The 18,130-nt window shown below is 32.3% G+C and overlaps 1 protein-coding gene across 1 annotated transcript in view; it reads left to right on the top strand.

The window, feature by feature from the left end:
* LOC149902533 (nose resistant to fluoxetine protein 6-like) overlaps positions 1 to 8,435 on the top strand; it is a 36,550-nt gene extending 28,115 nt beyond the window's left edge. Inside the window, exons 3-12 of the mRNA XM_090110504.1 lie at positions 748 to 941; positions 1,965 to 2,244; positions 4,080 to 4,243; positions 4,646 to 4,814; positions 5,073 to 5,266; positions 5,347 to 5,472; positions 5,659 to 5,864; positions 6,398 to 6,540; positions 6,861 to 6,972; positions 7,351 to 8,435. Of these exons, the coding sequence (XP_089966630.1) occupies positions 748 to 941; positions 1,965 to 2,244; positions 4,080 to 4,243; positions 4,646 to 4,814; positions 5,073 to 5,266; positions 5,347 to 5,472; positions 5,659 to 5,864; positions 6,398 to 6,540; positions 6,861 to 6,972; positions 7,351 to 7,442 (1,680 nt within the window). The 3' untranslated portion in view covers positions 7,443 to 8,435. The remainder of the gene's footprint in view (positions 1 to 747; positions 942 to 1,964; positions 2,245 to 4,079; positions 4,244 to 4,645; positions 4,815 to 5,072; positions 5,267 to 5,346; positions 5,473 to 5,658; positions 5,865 to 6,397; positions 6,541 to 6,860; positions 6,973 to 7,350) is intronic.
* The last annotated feature ends 9,695 nt before the right edge of the window (positions 8,436 to 18,130 follow it).

Genomic DNA, 18,130 nt, shown 5'->3' with positions numbered 1-18,130 from the left:
ATGCATCCATTCCCTCAAAATGATGAAAATATCTTGCGAAAAGCGAGTAAACATTGAATTTCCACCATTTCGAGTACCAGGCTTGCATAAACAGAGAGGTAGTTGGAACGTATCAAACTCCAGCTATGGACGTTAGCAAATGATGCCTATAATTTTCCTGTATGCACGCTCTAGTGACACCGAGGTCCACAATACTGGGTCACGCACTCGGCCCACAAAGCCTTTGTAATGTTCACGGATAATGATGAGTGCTGTACTGAAGTTTTTAATTGGATGCTTACTATTTTAGTAATTGCTGCGTGTTCAAGTTGATGGGTATAGGTGGTTGAATGAGGCAAAAGTTTTGTAGTGGTAAAAGTTTACTAATAATTTTATGGATGGGAATATTTCTAAGGCAGGATGGAAGGATGTTTGTTTTTTTTTCATGCAAAAACGTCTGATCGGATCTGTTATAGACTTGATATGCAAATAGTCTACATTTTACCTGGGTACATCAAACATTGTGTAAATGCATTATATGAAAATAATTTGCTGCTAAGAAAAACACATCGATTCAAGGACTGTTATCTATCTAGCTTATACGACTATGTAACATAATATTGCGGAATATAATATAGGTACTTAATATGCTGCAATACAATATACTTAATATATATTAATTGATGCTGGAATATAATATACTTTATACTTTATATGCGTGATCCATGCGTTATGATAAATTGACAAATAATAAATGTATTTCTTCAGATTCGTACAGGCCGTGGAGAGAGTTTAAGATGGGCAGTCTGCGTACCAAGCTCCTGCGATGCGAGATCTGTGGCGCGATTCGTTGGCGATGTTTTGTCGCATTCTGTGGGCAACACCACTAAAGTGGAGGTTACTGAAAAGGACTGCTACACGCGCCGACCGCTCAGCGTCAACAAACTTGATATTAGCTTCTTGTAAGTAATTGATAAAAAAAAATCACCAGCTTCGGGTACAAAATGCATGTTAAATAATATGTCAACATAAAATTGAATGGCTTCTATTTCAATCTACGAAACACAATGAGTTTGAAGTAGTTCAATTGAATAAAGGTATGATTCGGATAAAAATTTTCGACAATAGATACTGTATACGCATCTCGCAAGTTAGATTTAAATGTAACGGTGTTTCAAATATTGCGGCGACATATTATTACACCTTCGTCTTGAAGCACTCTATCTATTAAATAACATGCATTAATTCGTTGCATAATTTTAAAGATCTAATCATTCGTATGAACAGACAGCTGAAAACGACTTTTTATACTATGTAGCGATTTTATCAGCCTTATAAAGCTTTTATACGCTGAAAGTTCTCAACTAAAAAGTTACAAAACTTCGCTTTTTCAGCGAAGAAAATATTTCAGCGTTTACTTTTGCCCTAAATACTCTTTCTGTCCCGTTTTCCTTAGTTATTTGGTAAAATGGAACTAGTTTAAACCGTAATTTAAAGTACTAGCTGGTTAAAAATGTAGGTATCTAAAAATATTTTCACGTTGTTAGCATAAATACGGTAGATACAGAAAACTATGGCGCTGTAATTACTTCCTCTACTATGAAACTCATCAATAACTCTCGAAGTATTGAGATAGATCGTATATGGAAGAACACTTTTCCACTCACATTATTAGTTTATTAAGGTAGTGACGTTTATATGAATAAATGTTTCATGTTATTTATTGATGATTTTGATTCTTCCGTGTAAAAATTTTTTGCAAAAAATATTTACAAAGAAAATTACAATTTTTTGGTAATCGAGATAAACAGCGACAAATCGTAAATTCAAATGTATACAAAATTTTTAAGTGGGTGTGTAAAAATGTGTTTTCCATTTTTAACACTAAACTTTTTTTAACAATATTACACAAAGTGGTTTGAGTTAATAAAGCCAGTGTTATTTTATATTAATTTATAATGTTTAATTATAATCCTTCGTTTCAGAGTGCTCATGCTATTCTTCGCTCTAATCCTCACTATATCTACCTCCTACGAGATCTATGCGATCCGCAACAACAAGAAGGAAACTAACATGCACAACCTCATAATCTCCTTCTCCCTCGTCAACAACATCAAGAAGATCCTCTCCACGAAGCAGAACAACGGTCTGGGCCTGGAATGCATCGCTGGGATCAAGGCTTTGGCCATGGTGTTCATAATTGCAGGCCATGCTTGTTTGTTTATCGGCAGTGGACCTGTTATGGACGCGAAGGCTTGGGATCGGGTGAGTGTGATGGTCATAATTGATTAGAAGATTATAATTATCATGATATAAATAAACACACATAGGTACCTTCACACAGTATAAATAATATATTGCGCAAAAATATCTGTCACAAAGAGTAAAGTCTTCCCACCCTGGCAAAATTGACTAGCGCTGAATTTCAGTCAGAAACTCTGTTTCTACTCCATGTTTTTTCTTATTTTAGAAAATTGCGTGTAACACTTTTTTAATAAATATTTGGATGCCAATTAAAATCGTTTCTCACATAAGTATATCATTTGAATTGCCACTGACTTCTTTCGAGTATTGTTTCATATCTGCATGGAAATCTAACGTTATTATATTATGGAGAAATTATTCATTATCATTATAATATCATATTCGTCTGGAATGAAGTCATAGAAACCATTTTTTTTATGTAAGCGTTTTACTCAATAGAAATATTTAAGAATGGTTCACGGTCATAAATATTAATTTTAATAGGTCCAGAAATAGTTTTAATCTTAGTAGACTATCTGAAAATGGGACTATAAATATTGCGTATTTTTAAAACTAACACAGAATCTATGAATAGAAATGAATATTTTCAGCAAAGTGAAATTTTATTGTTATTTTCTCGTACTTTATTGTTTCCTACAAATTATTATTAGAATATACGCGGAGTAACTGATTGAAGTTTATTTGATTTAGAATTTTGTTTATATGAAATTCAAAGCTACTTTTACAGTACTCGGCAATTGAGATAAACATCAATACCTCCCGTATTGAAAACAGAAAATTATTTACCTCCGTAAATCTTTATTAAAACTAAGTAGGTTCTCAATTTAGGGGTAAATTAAATTTTCTCAGTTTCAATTGCTTATAAAAGCTTTTGTGGGTTTTCAAATATTAGTCCTGGGTAAGATGGATGGACAAACAGGACTATTGGAATTAATTTTGCAGACGAGTTGAGTTTCAATAAATTTATTTGATTAGTTTAGAATTTTGTTGCTGCTCTGGTTGCTTTGAATTTTTGGCTTGTTAATTTCAAAGGATAGTTTGGAAACGAGTGGTCGATATATCCTAAATATATTATGATATTATTTAATATATGATTTATTTATCATTTTGTTACTATCCTACTACTATTATAAAGGCGAAAGTTTGTATGGATGTTTGTTACTCTTTCACGCAAATAATACTGAACCGATTACAATGAAATTTAGCACACATATAGAGGGCAGCGTGGATTAACACATAGGATAGGTTTTATCCCGGAAATCCCACGGGAACGGGAACTATGCGAGTTTTCCTTTGAAAACGCGGGCGAAGCCGTTGGCGGAAAGCTAGTCAGTAAATAAATGTACTGTGAAATATATAATTTCAATTTTAACTATTTCCTGATTAATCATTCCCACTGTTAGATAAAAATAAATATTAAAATAAAAAAATGTTGATACAACTTGATAAAAAAAGATCGAATGAGGAAGAGTTACGTCATACTGTAAAAAATACATCGTTTTAACTTGTCAATTATCACATTTTATGAATTAAAATATGCAATATGAAACAAATTATTAATGTCCTTATTGTACTTATGCTAGATCGAACGCTAAACGATTTTGGGTTTTGTGTAAAGATGAATAGCATTTTGGAAAAGGTTGCTGGTGCTTTTCACAGCTTTCTTGTTGCACACTAGAAGACTAGTAGAGTCGATAGAGCCTTCCATCTATGCCAATTATTCAACGAAATATAAGTCATGTTTAAAGCATTATTGTGAATCAATAGCGATATTGTTGTTCTTATTTATCCCTCCCTATTTTCCTTTATAATGTGTCATATATTTTTGTTTTCAGCTAATCCAAGATCCAGTGAACGCGTTTATGCTGAACAACACACTGCTGGTTGATACCTTCTTATTTCTAAGTGCGTTCCTCTTTAGTCGCCTGATGTTGATTGAACTGGACAAGAGGAGAGGGAGGTTGAATGTGATACCCATATTAGTATTTCGGTACATCAGGTATGAAAAAATTAATACTAAGTTTGAGAATGTCTTAATTGGACAGTTCACACGATTTTGTTTTCTCATTAACTCAACATGATGATGATAAAAACGTGTTTAATGTTAACTCCCATTTTCGAAAATCTTAATTGTAATATTTTTTTATTTAATAGCGGAATAATTTAAAAGAGTAGGAAAAATTCGTAATTCAGGCGGGCGGAGATAATGAGTTTTTTCAATTATTTAAATATTTCTTATATTTTATGGAAATAGAAATGCTATGACTAATTTACATTCTTTGTTAATTACTAACAGGTCAGACTTATAATTTGTATACGAACTTGATAAATCCCTTATTACAGTTATAAAGAACCTATATTTACAGTTAGAAAGAACCTATATTCTAGTTTAAATTTTCAGAGTAACACCGGCATACTTCGTAGTAATATTTTTCTATATGACGTGGTTGCCTAAAATTGGAGAAGGGCCCTTGTGGGAGAACAGGATTCAGTTGGAACAAGAGAGGTGTATGGACAGCTGGTGGACAAATATATTGTATATTAATAATTATCTCAAGACTGATAGAATGGTGAGTTCTCTTAGATATAAGATTTTTCAGAGCGAAGATAAATAATTGTCTTTTTGTTAAAAAATAGGTTATGCTGTATGTAAAGGTTTCTGTTAAATTATTTTTGGTATAGATTTTCGGATAGTAGTCATAATCTGTTCCTTTACTTATGTTAAAAAAAACACTATAAGCCAAATTTTTACTGTTTTATATTCCCCTCCGAATTCAACGTCATCTGCGATTTCTTAATTGTCTTAACTTTATAATCTTTTGTTACAGTGCATGTTCCAGTCCTGGTATCTATCTGTAGATACGCAGTTGTTCTTCGTGGCTCCCTTGTTTATTTATAGTCTGTGGCACTGGCGGAGATTTGGCCCCATCCTTATGGCCATTGCTACAATTGCGTCTCTTGTTATTCCTTCAGTAATCACTTATAGAGACCATTTGGATCCGACTTTCTTGTTCTATGCTAAGTAAGTCATGCCTCGTTTTGTTTATTATGTAATTTAATTTGATGTTCTTCAATTTTTATTATGATTTGTTTGTGTTTTAGGGAGTTTACTGATTTTGCGACCAATTTCTACTTCATTGAGGCTTATATAAAAACTCATATGAAGATGACGCCGTATTTCATGGGTTTGCTGACTGGTTATATTTTACATCGCATACAGGTACAAAAGTAAGTAAAATTTAATTTGTTATAGCCCTATTTAATATTATAACTAACGAGGTAACGAGCTTTTCCAGCACAAGATTCTTAAATTTAATAATCAAAGTCCTTGCAGAGGTTTTAATTTCTTTAACGTTTTTCATATATTATAAGTAGTAGTATTATAAGTAGTCTAATTAAGCTTATAATTTCCAGCTACGAATTCTCGAACCTTCTAAAAACATTTGGATGGACCACGAGCATCATATTAGGTACCGTCACCACCTTCTCCGTGAGCTTATTCTACCAGGACTGGTACCAATATAGCACGATTGAGGCTGCGGCGTATATCTCTTTGCATAAGTTTGCTTGGAGCATAGCAAATGGTTGGCTGATTATTGCCTGCGCTACGGGTAATGGAGGTAAGATCCTTGTTTAATTTAATAGAATTAAATGCCTTTAATTCAAATATTATTGACGAAATGAAACTATTTTTTAATTTTCAAAGAGCCTCTAAAATAGTTTAAGCAAATAGTTATATTAGGAGTAGTTATAGTGAATAAGTTATTTCACAGTCATCTTTATAATAATTATGTACCTTTCTTGACTACTTTTGCATATTTAGTGTTTGCAGATGAAATATTGATTTAGCATCACTTGTGACTTGTAAGTTTGAATATAATATTTGTTTAGCGTCTATGTTTTATAGCACTAGAGCTAATAAATATAATGAAAATTGTGCGTTTTTTACACCATTTCCATCCTGCATGGGCAGATGGATATAAATAAAAATTAGTTTTTCTGACTGTTATAGCACATTTTTATTTCCATTCATGTCCATTTCTATTATTCATTATTCATCAAAATAATCAAGTTCTTTCAGTTTTCAGTTTTTATATTATTCAAAGTTACGATATATTTTCTTTGAATATGCTTTTAAATTTTTCTGTTTCAGGTATACTGGGTAAATTCTTAGCCTGGCGGTTTTTAGTGCCCATAGCGAAGTTAACTTTCTGTGCCTATTTGGTGAATGGAATAATTGAACTGTACTATGTGGGACAATTAAGACATCCATTGCATATAACATTCTTTACTATAGTAAGTATATTTTTTATTGATTGGAGCTTCAGAACATTTTTTCCTTTTATAAAATTTAAAGGATAAATGAAGTTGTGTAAACTGGTTTGTTAAATCTCATGGGATGATTTTTTGTTGTCGAAGATTGAATATCACATAACATGTGATCAAATATTTTGGAATTTAAAAAGATATTTTCAGCGCAGACCCAGAACCTTACAGTGCTGATTGACTCTTTGCTTACTTTATAGGACTTAAATTTAGCCACAGACTTATTTCTAGGACATATTAACTTATTAAATTTAGTAATATAAAATTAATTAAATTATTTGTTCTTTCAGGCGGCCAATGCAATTTCGCATTTGGTTCTCACATTCTTCCTTGCGCTCATACTGTGCGTTACCTTCGAGTCACCACTGCACGGCATCGAGAAAATACTCCTCAGAATGTTTGGTATGTCTTTTATTGAAATAAATTAATGACAAGTCAACTTTCCTCTTTTATTAATTTTTATTTAATTTTGTTATCCAAGATGTTATTGTTTTTCGTCATTTTTGAATAGTTTAGCCAATTACCGGTACTAAATGTTGATTATTTGAAAAGTATGTCCCAATCTGTGATTTGGCTATGATAGAGTCAGTCTAAGAGTTGGAACGACAGATGAATTATTGTATCATTTAAGTTCCATGTCTTTGCAGTTTCATAAACAGTTTCAGTTAAATAGTTTCAACAAACTTTAAAAGTATTTATTTATTATTTATTTATTATTTATTTAATTCTTTATTATTTGTTTTAAAAAGTATTTGTTTTAAAAATAATCTCTTTTTTCAGCTCGACCAGTTCTAAGTGACAATGCAAACGCTCGGAAGTCGGATTCAGATGAATTCTCACGAAACACTAGTCAAAGTAGGCTGGATTCATAACGGATTTAATTGTGATTTTGCCACAAAATAACTCTTTTTTACCAAAACTATTTGTCTATTTTTCTACCGATTCTAGTTATGTAGATCTATCGATGAATAGAATTTTTACGACGTAGCGCACTGTTTACTAAAGTATGTTACTATATTATAGATTACTTATAATATAATATAGATTGAAATCTATAAAGTGTAGACCTATCGCGCAAAAATATTTTTGCAGTCTTATTCGATTGAAAGCCTAATGGAATTTATACGTTCTCTTAATGATTTAAATTTACAGAATCTGAATATGTTAGTAAAAAAATCAAATTTTGATGGTGTCGGGAATCAATTTGATTGAAAATACGGGCTACTAAGCACTCTCTCTTTTAGGGGCAGTATTATAGTTTAAATTAGAAATAATGCTCGTCATAAACGCGACTGTGTCGGCATTATAACGAGCTTCAGATAACTTCGCTAAAGAAATTGTAAATAACGTTAGCATAAATTTTTGTACAAATATACCTAAGATACCTTTAAGATTTATACGTGCAGTTGAAATTGTTTTTATAAAAATGATATCATTTCAAGTTAATTAAATATTACGCGATAATCTGTTTTAAGTTTATGCATTTAGTCTGTTTAGGTCATTTTAGGTTCGGTAAATTTCTTGTCACGATTCATAAAAACTTAATAAAAAATCTAAATGTTAAAACACCATAAACTCGAATGACACAAATGACCTTTGTAATATAGGAAAGGGATCGTACATATCTGTATTTTTTATGAAATTTATTACATTTTTATAAGATTTTTCCGGGAAAATACAGTGACATTGTCGAATCCAATAGAAAAACATGTCCGGTATATAAATGTACTAGTTTATTTATGTGATATTCAATGTATGTTACCATATTAAGTGATTTATTGTATTACATTTTTGTATTGCTCAACTTTGAAACTTATGTAAATATAGTGTAAGGCTCTTTTTATTTTTGTAATAAAACTATTTTAATAAAATTGTTTTTTATTTATTCCTCTCAAGATATAAACTTATTATATACTGAACCACTTCATTTGAACCAAAATAATGCCTGGAATGACTTATAGTGTATTCTGTGCGTAGGTAAGTGAAACGCTAAGAAAGAATAAAGATGACTCCTTCCTCAGCCCTGGGTTTGTCTCTCGAACTAATAGAAAATGTCATGGTCTAGCAGGAATAGAAGGCTATTCACAAAATTGGCTTTAAATAAAAAAAAATGTAATTATGATACTAAACCTATTTTATTCGATAGTAAAACTGCATTTAAGTATTGTTTGTTTACGTTAAAAAGGAATCCGATAATGTCCTTTAATTGGTCAACAAAAAGCGATACGGCAGGCAATTAACAGATTACAAGATCGGATTGAGCTTCCTTAGGTCCTAATTATTATCTTAACGACCCATCTCTGCGGTCAGTTTCTTTTACATTCGAGAGGATGTAGTCATTACAGTATAAATTGGGTAGGTTATTCGGAGTACATTGTTAGGAATTGTATATAATTATTTTATGAAATCTAATTAAAAAAAAAAAGACTTAAATAAACTCATGAAATTTGTCATCCAACCTTGATAAGAGTACAAAGTTAGAATTAACCCCGTCCATTTAATGTGGGTCGAAATTGAGAGTAAAAGAGAAGGTACATACAAACATACAGATGAAGCTAAAAAAGCGCATAATAAGTTGACTAAACGCGGTTAATTTATACTATCAGTATTTATTTATTTATTTATTTATTTTGGTCTACCAACGTTTGTTTACATTACATATAACATATCAAAATTCATATACACAATTATGAGGTCAATGTAAAAAAACATTTACAGGTAAACACAACATGCGAAAACTAAGTTTAAAAGTATACAATATAAGCGATAAACAAAAAAAAAAAAAAAAACAATGATATATAATGTACTTAATCTATCCTATTCCTTAAAAAGTGAATTGTATTTTATAGACATAGCACCTATTCTTGAGAAATTTCGATTTGCATGTAAGTTCTAAAATCACGACAAATTGTGGAATCGTTTAGAAATTGAAGTCTTTTAACGGTTGTCAATGAAATTATTTTTTAAATTAAAAGAAGATACCAGTTTCAAGCGCTGTCGTTAACTCCAAAACAGACAAAATCCTCACACGACATAATTGCGTTAATTTTAAGCATATCGCAGTTCAAGTTTCAAATCCTATATTTGCATTGTTCCAGTCAGTTAGAGAAGTTGGACAGTTTTCAATTACACTTGAAGTTACGTGGGCAAAGTGCAACTAACTATTTGCTAACTATAATCTTTGTTGTGCACGTTTGTTGTTTTGCTATTAATACTGTGAATTGAATAAGCGGTTACAATGGGTATTGTCTATAAAGATTTGCTTTGGTTTTAAATGGGGAAATTTAGATGCTTTTAATGTTATAGGACTGAATAATTTTTTTTAACTTTTATGAATAGACTATATCGCCACATGCTCATAGGCTATATTACAAAGATAACGCTGTAGTAATTAAGTTACGAAAAAATTGTCAGAAATAGTAAATATGAACATAATTCATTTTCTTCCCGCAATAGTTATCTCCAGCAATCATAATGTATGGCAACAGTTCAAAATTTGGATGTGATAAATCATTCTGATTATTCATTTTCTGAAAAATAAGAATGTTATCAGAGTACCAATATGTCAGTCATATATTTGCCCGTATTTCACAAAACATTACCCAATCCCGAGCGAGTAATCCACATATGTTTTTCGCAAAGACGTTTTGTACACAATGTAACGTCATGGTGAGGCCTCCATTCCCATGTCAAGGCACCATATAACATATCAAATCCGACAAAGTCCACGAATTAAGTTAATCCAACTAGCAGCCTATATAAACACGTATTACTTCGCTTACATTTGTTCTTGTCATATACGAGGTTAGGGAAAATATCTTGAAACAAAGGGTCAAGCCATAACTACGCTAGCGTAAACAGACGTAATGTAAACAAGAGGGGATGAATAATATATCCCTCTTAATATCGCTACGCTGTACGATCTTTTGTATGAAAGTGTGTTGTTTCAGGCCAGATTGCTGAAAATAAATGCATGGGATTAGGATATTCTTTTTTGAAAGTTTTTTTGCAGGTTTAAGATAAAATTCTGCAGTTAATATTTTTACTTCAAGCACAGGGCAATATACTTCAAGCTTTAGTACATCTTAAAATAATATAATTCACGTTATAATTACAATAGTAAACGTTCTTCTAAATAACATGAGTTCATCTCTAGCTAACGTAAAGTCACCTAACTATAATTTATTATGTTAAGTATAATAAGGCTAAGCAAATAAGTCAATAGATAATATTAAGTACTTGAAAACTTAAAAGTTTTCACCTTTTCTACCTTTCACTATTTTCATCGTGGCCGTGTAGCATTCACAGTTTTTCTGATATAGCAGAGATGGCGCTGAATTCAAAGCATAAAAATATTTGCTGCATTTATAGAAAATTAAATTTGGAGGAAAAGTATTTTTAAATGTTTCTCCTGTATATAACTAAACTATAATCTTCTTTAGATAATTGCAATTGAATAAAGCAACAATTTCTACTAATAATTCAGCAAAATAAGATGACTTTTTACGCAAGAACTTAAGATAAAACAAAATATTGGTCATGTATAAAGAATCTATGTTCAAATACAAAACCAAACTACAAAATAAGATATCAAAGATTTAAGAATGCAGTTTGCATTAGTTTCTATTCATGCAATGTCCAAAGTGATGTCAGTTGGTGCTGTTAAAAGTTTTGATAGAAATAGCAATTCTGAAAAAGTTGGGACTACATGTTCGCAGCTTTCCTGTTAAAACTTACGGTTTCGAGTGCATTTAACATTTATTTGGGAAAACAAGTACAATCCTTTTAAATGTTTGCATTCAAATATTGGAAATTGTGCTTTTAAATTATTGAATTTATTTAAATAAATAATTTACGAATTAAACAGGTAATCGATTCTGTTTAAGAAAATAAATTTTTATTTTGGGAAAATTATCAGTGGTTAATCCTGCCAGACATTAAAAATATTTAGTAGGTACCTACGGTGATTTTGTACAGGAATACTATAATATAATAGGAGCAAATTTGTATAAAATATAAGCAGAAGAACTTCGTTGAAAACTTTTCAAGGTACCTCATGTCACTCCTACTTAATCTCAGAACGAGCATGGCGCATGTATTGAAAATCTTGAATTGAATCTATCAAGTCTTCAAATAATCCTCGCCCAAGTCATTTCACCGGAAAACTTGGGATAAAACCAACGACGCGATGAAGTATGCCTTTTTACCCTTTTAGCTCAGCCCGTACCACCTGTGTTGCTTAAATTATGTAAATATTTTTAATTCAGCCTCTCGTTGCGCTGTCGGTTATGTAAGCTGACGTCTTTATAAAGATTATTTCGTGGAAAGGATCATATTTTGTAAAAAAAATATGAAGAAAAGGCACCTATGGTTTTGTATTGGCTAAAAGGATAAACCTTTTTTGAAGTTGATATACTGGCTGGTAAGGAATTATCCTGTTGATAGCAACAGCTTAATGCGTTTTTCTTTTTATATTTATATCTGTATTGAGATACTATTTACTATTTTTTTATTTTAACTAATCAATTCCAAGATTCAATTTAATAAAAAAGTTCAGCATATATAGCTGGTTCTTAGTAGAAATAAAGAGATCTAAATAAATATTCAAATAATTGATTTAAAAGCCGCCTTTCTATGTTTGTAGCACAAAACAACGAACGCAAGTATTTATCTTCCAGCTAGGCTTGTAAAACATCCCTATCCCGGTAAATGTAAACACATTTTGATCGCATCTAATAGCAGAAGACTTTCCCTTCCCATCCAGCTCGCTACTGAAAATATTACATTCCCCTCGCATACCAGCGTCGGCCGTGGGAATAAAATGACGCTATGTGTGTTTATAATAAAGTTTACGAAACGCTCAACGGGTATGCCGCAATATTAAGAGAAAATGTCGAATGCCTGCAGTGGAATGGCATTCGTGTCGGTGGAACGCAATATCGAGATGCAAAAAACGCAAATGACAACAGTCGTGTAGTTTCGCGGTAAATTTTTAAGCTGAAAGTTGCTATTAAAACGCCGTCGGTTGCAAATATTACAGCTATGAATGTGGGCTGGACTGTTCGTGTTCTGGTCAGGTCAGGGGTTTTTCATTTTGTTTCTGTAAATTATTGCTTGTGGATAGAGATTTTTCTACTCCGTGTTTTGATATGGATCATATTCATGTAAAATATGAATTGAGGTTACTAAAAATATGAATAGAAAACTGGCAAAACTCTTCGTAAGTAGCGTCGTACCCATGTCGTATCCCATTCATTACATTACAGTATATCACCGTATGTGAAGTATGGTCATATTCGACACCTAAATATATTATGCAAATTGCTGCTACAGTGTAAGGCAACACATTTCGAAGAATCTAGAGCTATTAGACTGATGAAAGTTCAGAAAATATGAAACTACATAAAATTGAAAGCGGACATTTATTTCAATCCATAATTCAATACAGCCAGCGCAAAGTTGGGACACAGCAGCACTTCAGACACTCAAACTTCCAAGTGTCGCGTAGAGTGACACTTTTATTCAGTTGAATGAAATATTGCGGGCATATGGCCATGATAGTTCACTTAAAACTTGAGCCACTTTCTCGTGTTTTTGTGACACCACTCTCATTGCCATTAATCAATTTTCGCCGGTCTAATGGTAATGTATCGAGTCACGAATAACTTGAGGAAAGTTTGCTCAAAGTTCTGTGTTGATGCTGAGTATGTTTTGAGTTTTGGGCGGCAGTTTATTTGGTAAATTACTGGCAAGTTTTGATTTTAATTTTACGTTGATATCATTTTATTGTAAGCATAATGGCTATGTGTAATATTTTCCCTTATTTCCATCGGTACTATTCTAGGAAATGTTGGAATGGTGATTTGTTTCGTGTTGTGGTACAAGCTTTGTATTCCTGTTCAGTAAACTTTAAAATCAATATGAAATATCTAAATTGGATTGCAGAGATATGATATAATTATATTAAAAAAGACGTTTTACAATAATTACGTAAATTAGGTACCTAACATTTTATTCTTATTCATTGAACATTCAACTGATTAAAGACAACTTAAGCTACGTTACTCAAATTTGAAGATCAACCTTCACCCGCCAATGTAACTCAACATGTTCTACACAATAATCAATAACAATGTGGGTTTCAATAAACGTTTTGCATGTTACATTAGCTCCTGCGCGGTTCGCGGCTTAGCTCTAAACCTCGGAAGCCTCCGTCACGTAGCGGTGCCGCCTGCGAAATTGTCGAAGCTTCCTTAAGCCAGCTTATACCGTAGGTTGAAGGGTGTAGTGATGTCTGCTATACTATGGTCTGGTCTGCGTTTTAGGAATATAATTGAATGTAACTCGCTTTTGGTGTCGTTGCTATATCTGTGTTGAATTTAAGAAATGTAATTGGAAGTAATTCTGGTTTTATTTCAAAATAAACAGAGGAATAAATTATCTGTTTCACTATTGTTTTAATTATGCGTAGAAACTTTTGCGTCGAGACGAGATTTTTACTAGCTGCCTCGATAGTTGTTTTTTTTTTATATTGTGGAGATAAAAAGTAAAAACCATGGGTTATATAATCCATCTGACGACGCGGTTGGCGCAGTGGTAAAGTAACTGCCTACTGAGCCGACGGTCCCGGGTTCGATCCCCGGTCAGGGCAAATATTTGTGTGATGAACTCAATTATTTGTTCTGGGTCTGGGTGTTATTATCTATATATGTTAGCGCGTTTAATTTAAAGATAAAATTATATTTTAAAAGTAAATCAATTGATGAACTTAATTAATTATTTTAATAATAATCAAATGGATAAAAGTATTAATAATCATTTAATTATCAAATAATAATAATATTACATGTCATATTCAAAATAACGATCAAAACAACACAAATAACACCTGCGCTGACTCACACAGTCACGCCACTCGAATAATCGTCCTATAAATAACGGTCGTCTGCAGTTGCGAGTCATTCTTGTACCGACTTTGGTCGAGTCAAGATGTCTAAAAGTATTATATCAGTATTTAATTACGTAATACAACCACGCTTTAACATCAGAAGCAGAGGATGAACCAGCCCTTACTCGGAATCCTGACAGGCTGGCACAAATTCTTCCATCATACTACGTGACAGTATGCAACTGTCACTGTCACCATCATGACAGTATACGACTGTGGACTTCAACCTTCGAAAAAATTGAATTGAATTGACTTCAAGTAAACAAGGATGAAGGAACTCGCACAATGTGTGTTTTCTTGTGCGTTGTGTGAAGTAGTTAAATGTTTGTGGTATGGAATATTGTAACGGTAATGTAGTTCATCAATATTATGTGATGTGCAATCCGGGCGGTTGTCCAGGATATTTGAGCCTTTAATAATTGTGGTAAGCAAACGACGTGCTTATGTCACAAATAATAAGTTTTTGATCCCATGGAATTTGGATCCAATGTGGTGCCTTTGATGGCGCCCAGTGTAAGCTATTGTGGTGGTAAATTATTATTTTTCTGTATTTTGACGATTGAAAAACGCTTCTAAGCGAAGTCCAGTTGAATATCAATATTTGAGTTTGAGTTCATCGTGTGGATGTGATGGTGTTCTATAGGGTCAGTTTGGCCGAGCGGTTATGTTTGTGTTATAGTACATTATGTTTTGACATCACGAGATAAATTACCGTACTCATTTTAAATGAACGTACGAGGACGTTTTGTGTTATTGTTTTACTATGGCGAAGCCGGATATAACTTGTGTTTTAACTTTTAATTATGTTCCAGGACTTATGGTTATCACTTGAGAGTTGAGATACAGATGAGATACAGAAGCCGCTGTTCGCAGCTGGAAAAACTCGTTGAGCTATCGAATCTTATGTAAATCACAATAATACTCGACAATGATTGCTATGAAGCAAAAAGTACCTACAAGCAATTGCTAGACTACTATTGTATCCTATGTACGTGAAAGAATAGTACAAAAGTCAAATTTAGATGACCGTGTTAGCGGTAATGGAAACTAATTATGATAATCGACTGCCACTTGTCTGTACAGGTCTTTTGTGACTTAGTCTGACAACTGGGCAGAGAATAATACAATCTAATTCCACTTGTCTGTACGGGTCCTCTGTGACTTAGTCTGACAACTGGGCAGATAATAATACAATCGAATGCCACTTGTCTGTACGGGTCTTCTGTGACTTAGTCTTACAACTGGGCAAATAATATAATCAGATGCCACTTGTCTGTTCGGGTCTTCTGTGACTTAGGCTGGCAACTGGGCAGATAATAACACAATCGAATGCCACTTGTCTGTACGGGTCTTCTGTGACTTAGTCTTACAACTGGGCGGGAAATAATAATAACCTCATTGTCACTTTGTCAGTATGGATCCAGACAGTGGTTTAGCCTGACAACTGGACAAAGAAACAAATAATTTGAATATAATGTACTACTTAAAATAAGTCGGAATGTCACCAGCTGAAGTGAATTATATCATTGATATTTTGAGTTTTGAATTACCGCTCAGAGCACGAGCTTTTTTCAGAATGGCCGTGTTAGCGCGTTTAATTTAAAGATAAAATTATATTTTAAAAGTAAATCAATTGATGAACTTAATTAATTATTTTAATAATAATCAAATGGATAAAAGTATTAATAATCATTTAATTATCAAATAATAATAATATTACATGTCATATTCAAAATAACGATCAAAACAACACAAATAACACCTGCGCTGACTCACACAGTCACGCCACTCGAATAATCGTCCTATAAATAACGGTCGTCTGCAGTTGCGAGTCATTCTTGTACCGACTTTGGTCGAGTCAAGATGTCTAAAAGTATTATATCAGTATTTAATTACGTAATACAACCACGCTTTAACATATATGTATTTATTAAATATTATATTTATCGTCGCCTAGTACCCACAACACAAGCCTTAATTGAGCTTACTGGGGACTAGGTCGATTTGTGTAATAATGTCTTTATTTATTTATTTTATTATTATATAATGAGGATAATAAACTTTATAACATTACCTTTCTTTAGCTTACTTTTTAGCTGATAAATAGATAAGATACCAATAAATAAGTTGTCTTATACATAATCATTTATTTGCTAAATATATTAAAAAGGGTGTTTTTTCACAAGGCGAAGTCGCATTTGCACTTGTTGTTGACGCAAACGCCTCCGGGAAGGAAGAGTGCTTTACACTGTGCATTACATGGTTTTGTGGAACATGCTTCGCGGCCAAAGCGTGATTTTGCTTCATCCAAACCAGAATCTGGAACAAAATATGACAAATTAAATAATCATCATCATCAACCCATATACGTTCCCACTGCAGGGACACGGGCCTGCCGTAAGGGATCAGACTGTAATTTTATTTTAATGAGAACAATGTCGATAATAGTTTGACAAAGAAAAAATCATTGGCCATCTGCGCCGGCCCTGATCCACCACGCTGGCCAAGTGCGATGTCTAAATATGTCGTCAAACTTTTGATTCTTCGATATGTCGGTTTCTTCACGATGGTTTCCTTCACCGTTCAAGCAGTGGTGATGTTATAAGCATGCGCAGATTAATTGAAAAATGTACTTATTTCCTGCACGCTGTGATGATGAATTTTTGAAACTTTTTTAGGCGCGTTGATAGTAAAATTTCAAGGTCGCGTCATGGCAATACTGTCACGTCATGGAGTAAGGTGATGCTTTTGGTATCTATGAATCTTGTCAAGCTTCACTTCTAACACGTATGCTCGACACACACCTTATTTTTATAATGTGTCGGTGTATTTCATTTAAAATTAAGAAACATCAACAAATTAGGGGGAATAAAATATTGTTTCATCTTTTGCTTTGTTTTAGAATAACAAGCCTTTTAAAACGTCAACTTACTTGAAATGTGCCTTGCATTAGTTAATGCAAAGAGTCCGAGAATAACAATAAAAAATAGCGAAAAAACCTTCATATTTGTAAAAATAAAATACAATAAAACACGATACAATAAAATGAATACAAATATATGAATTGTTAATATTATGCCCGGACCTTTATATACACTTGAGAAATATAAACACAAGTGCGGAGGCGTGTGTGTTTGTTCATGTTTTTATTTTTTTGTGTTTCGTATATTTACTTCAAAGCACTTTTGTGTATTCGTAAGATGCTTATATTATTTTTAAATTGAAGATCTAAGTAATAATCGGCAATATGTTAATTCTATTTGCAATATACTTAGATATTTAAACATAGTACTAACTATGATTATTTTTCATAAGATTGTAAACAGATTGATTAATTTAAATGAATAGCGATAAATTAATATAATATTTCTATAGGTAGTAGAGATCTGAAGACTGAAACCTATGAGACTGTAATAAAAGTAATTGAATATCCTGAATTCCATTAATTATTTTTACGTAGTTAAAATAAAGTAAAAAATAAATACTTGGTAAATATTTTTTTTAAATGATATGCGTTTTGAGTTTCATATTTAAAATATTATTGAGTAAAAACTAAATAAAAATTTATAATACTGCTCGTATTCTTTTGGTTGTGTGTTGATAAATACAACT

The sequence above is a fragment of the Colias eurytheme genome, chromosome 15, assembly GCF_061535395.1.
Source record: "Colias eurytheme isolate Ceu_HAF_F1 chromosome 15, ilColEury1 Martin Lab GWU primary, whole genome shotgun sequence".
NCBI classification, from domain to species: domain Eukaryota; kingdom Metazoa; phylum Arthropoda; class Insecta; order Lepidoptera; family Pieridae; genus Colias; species Colias eurytheme.
This window is presented reverse-complemented; position numbering and strand designations above follow the sequence as displayed.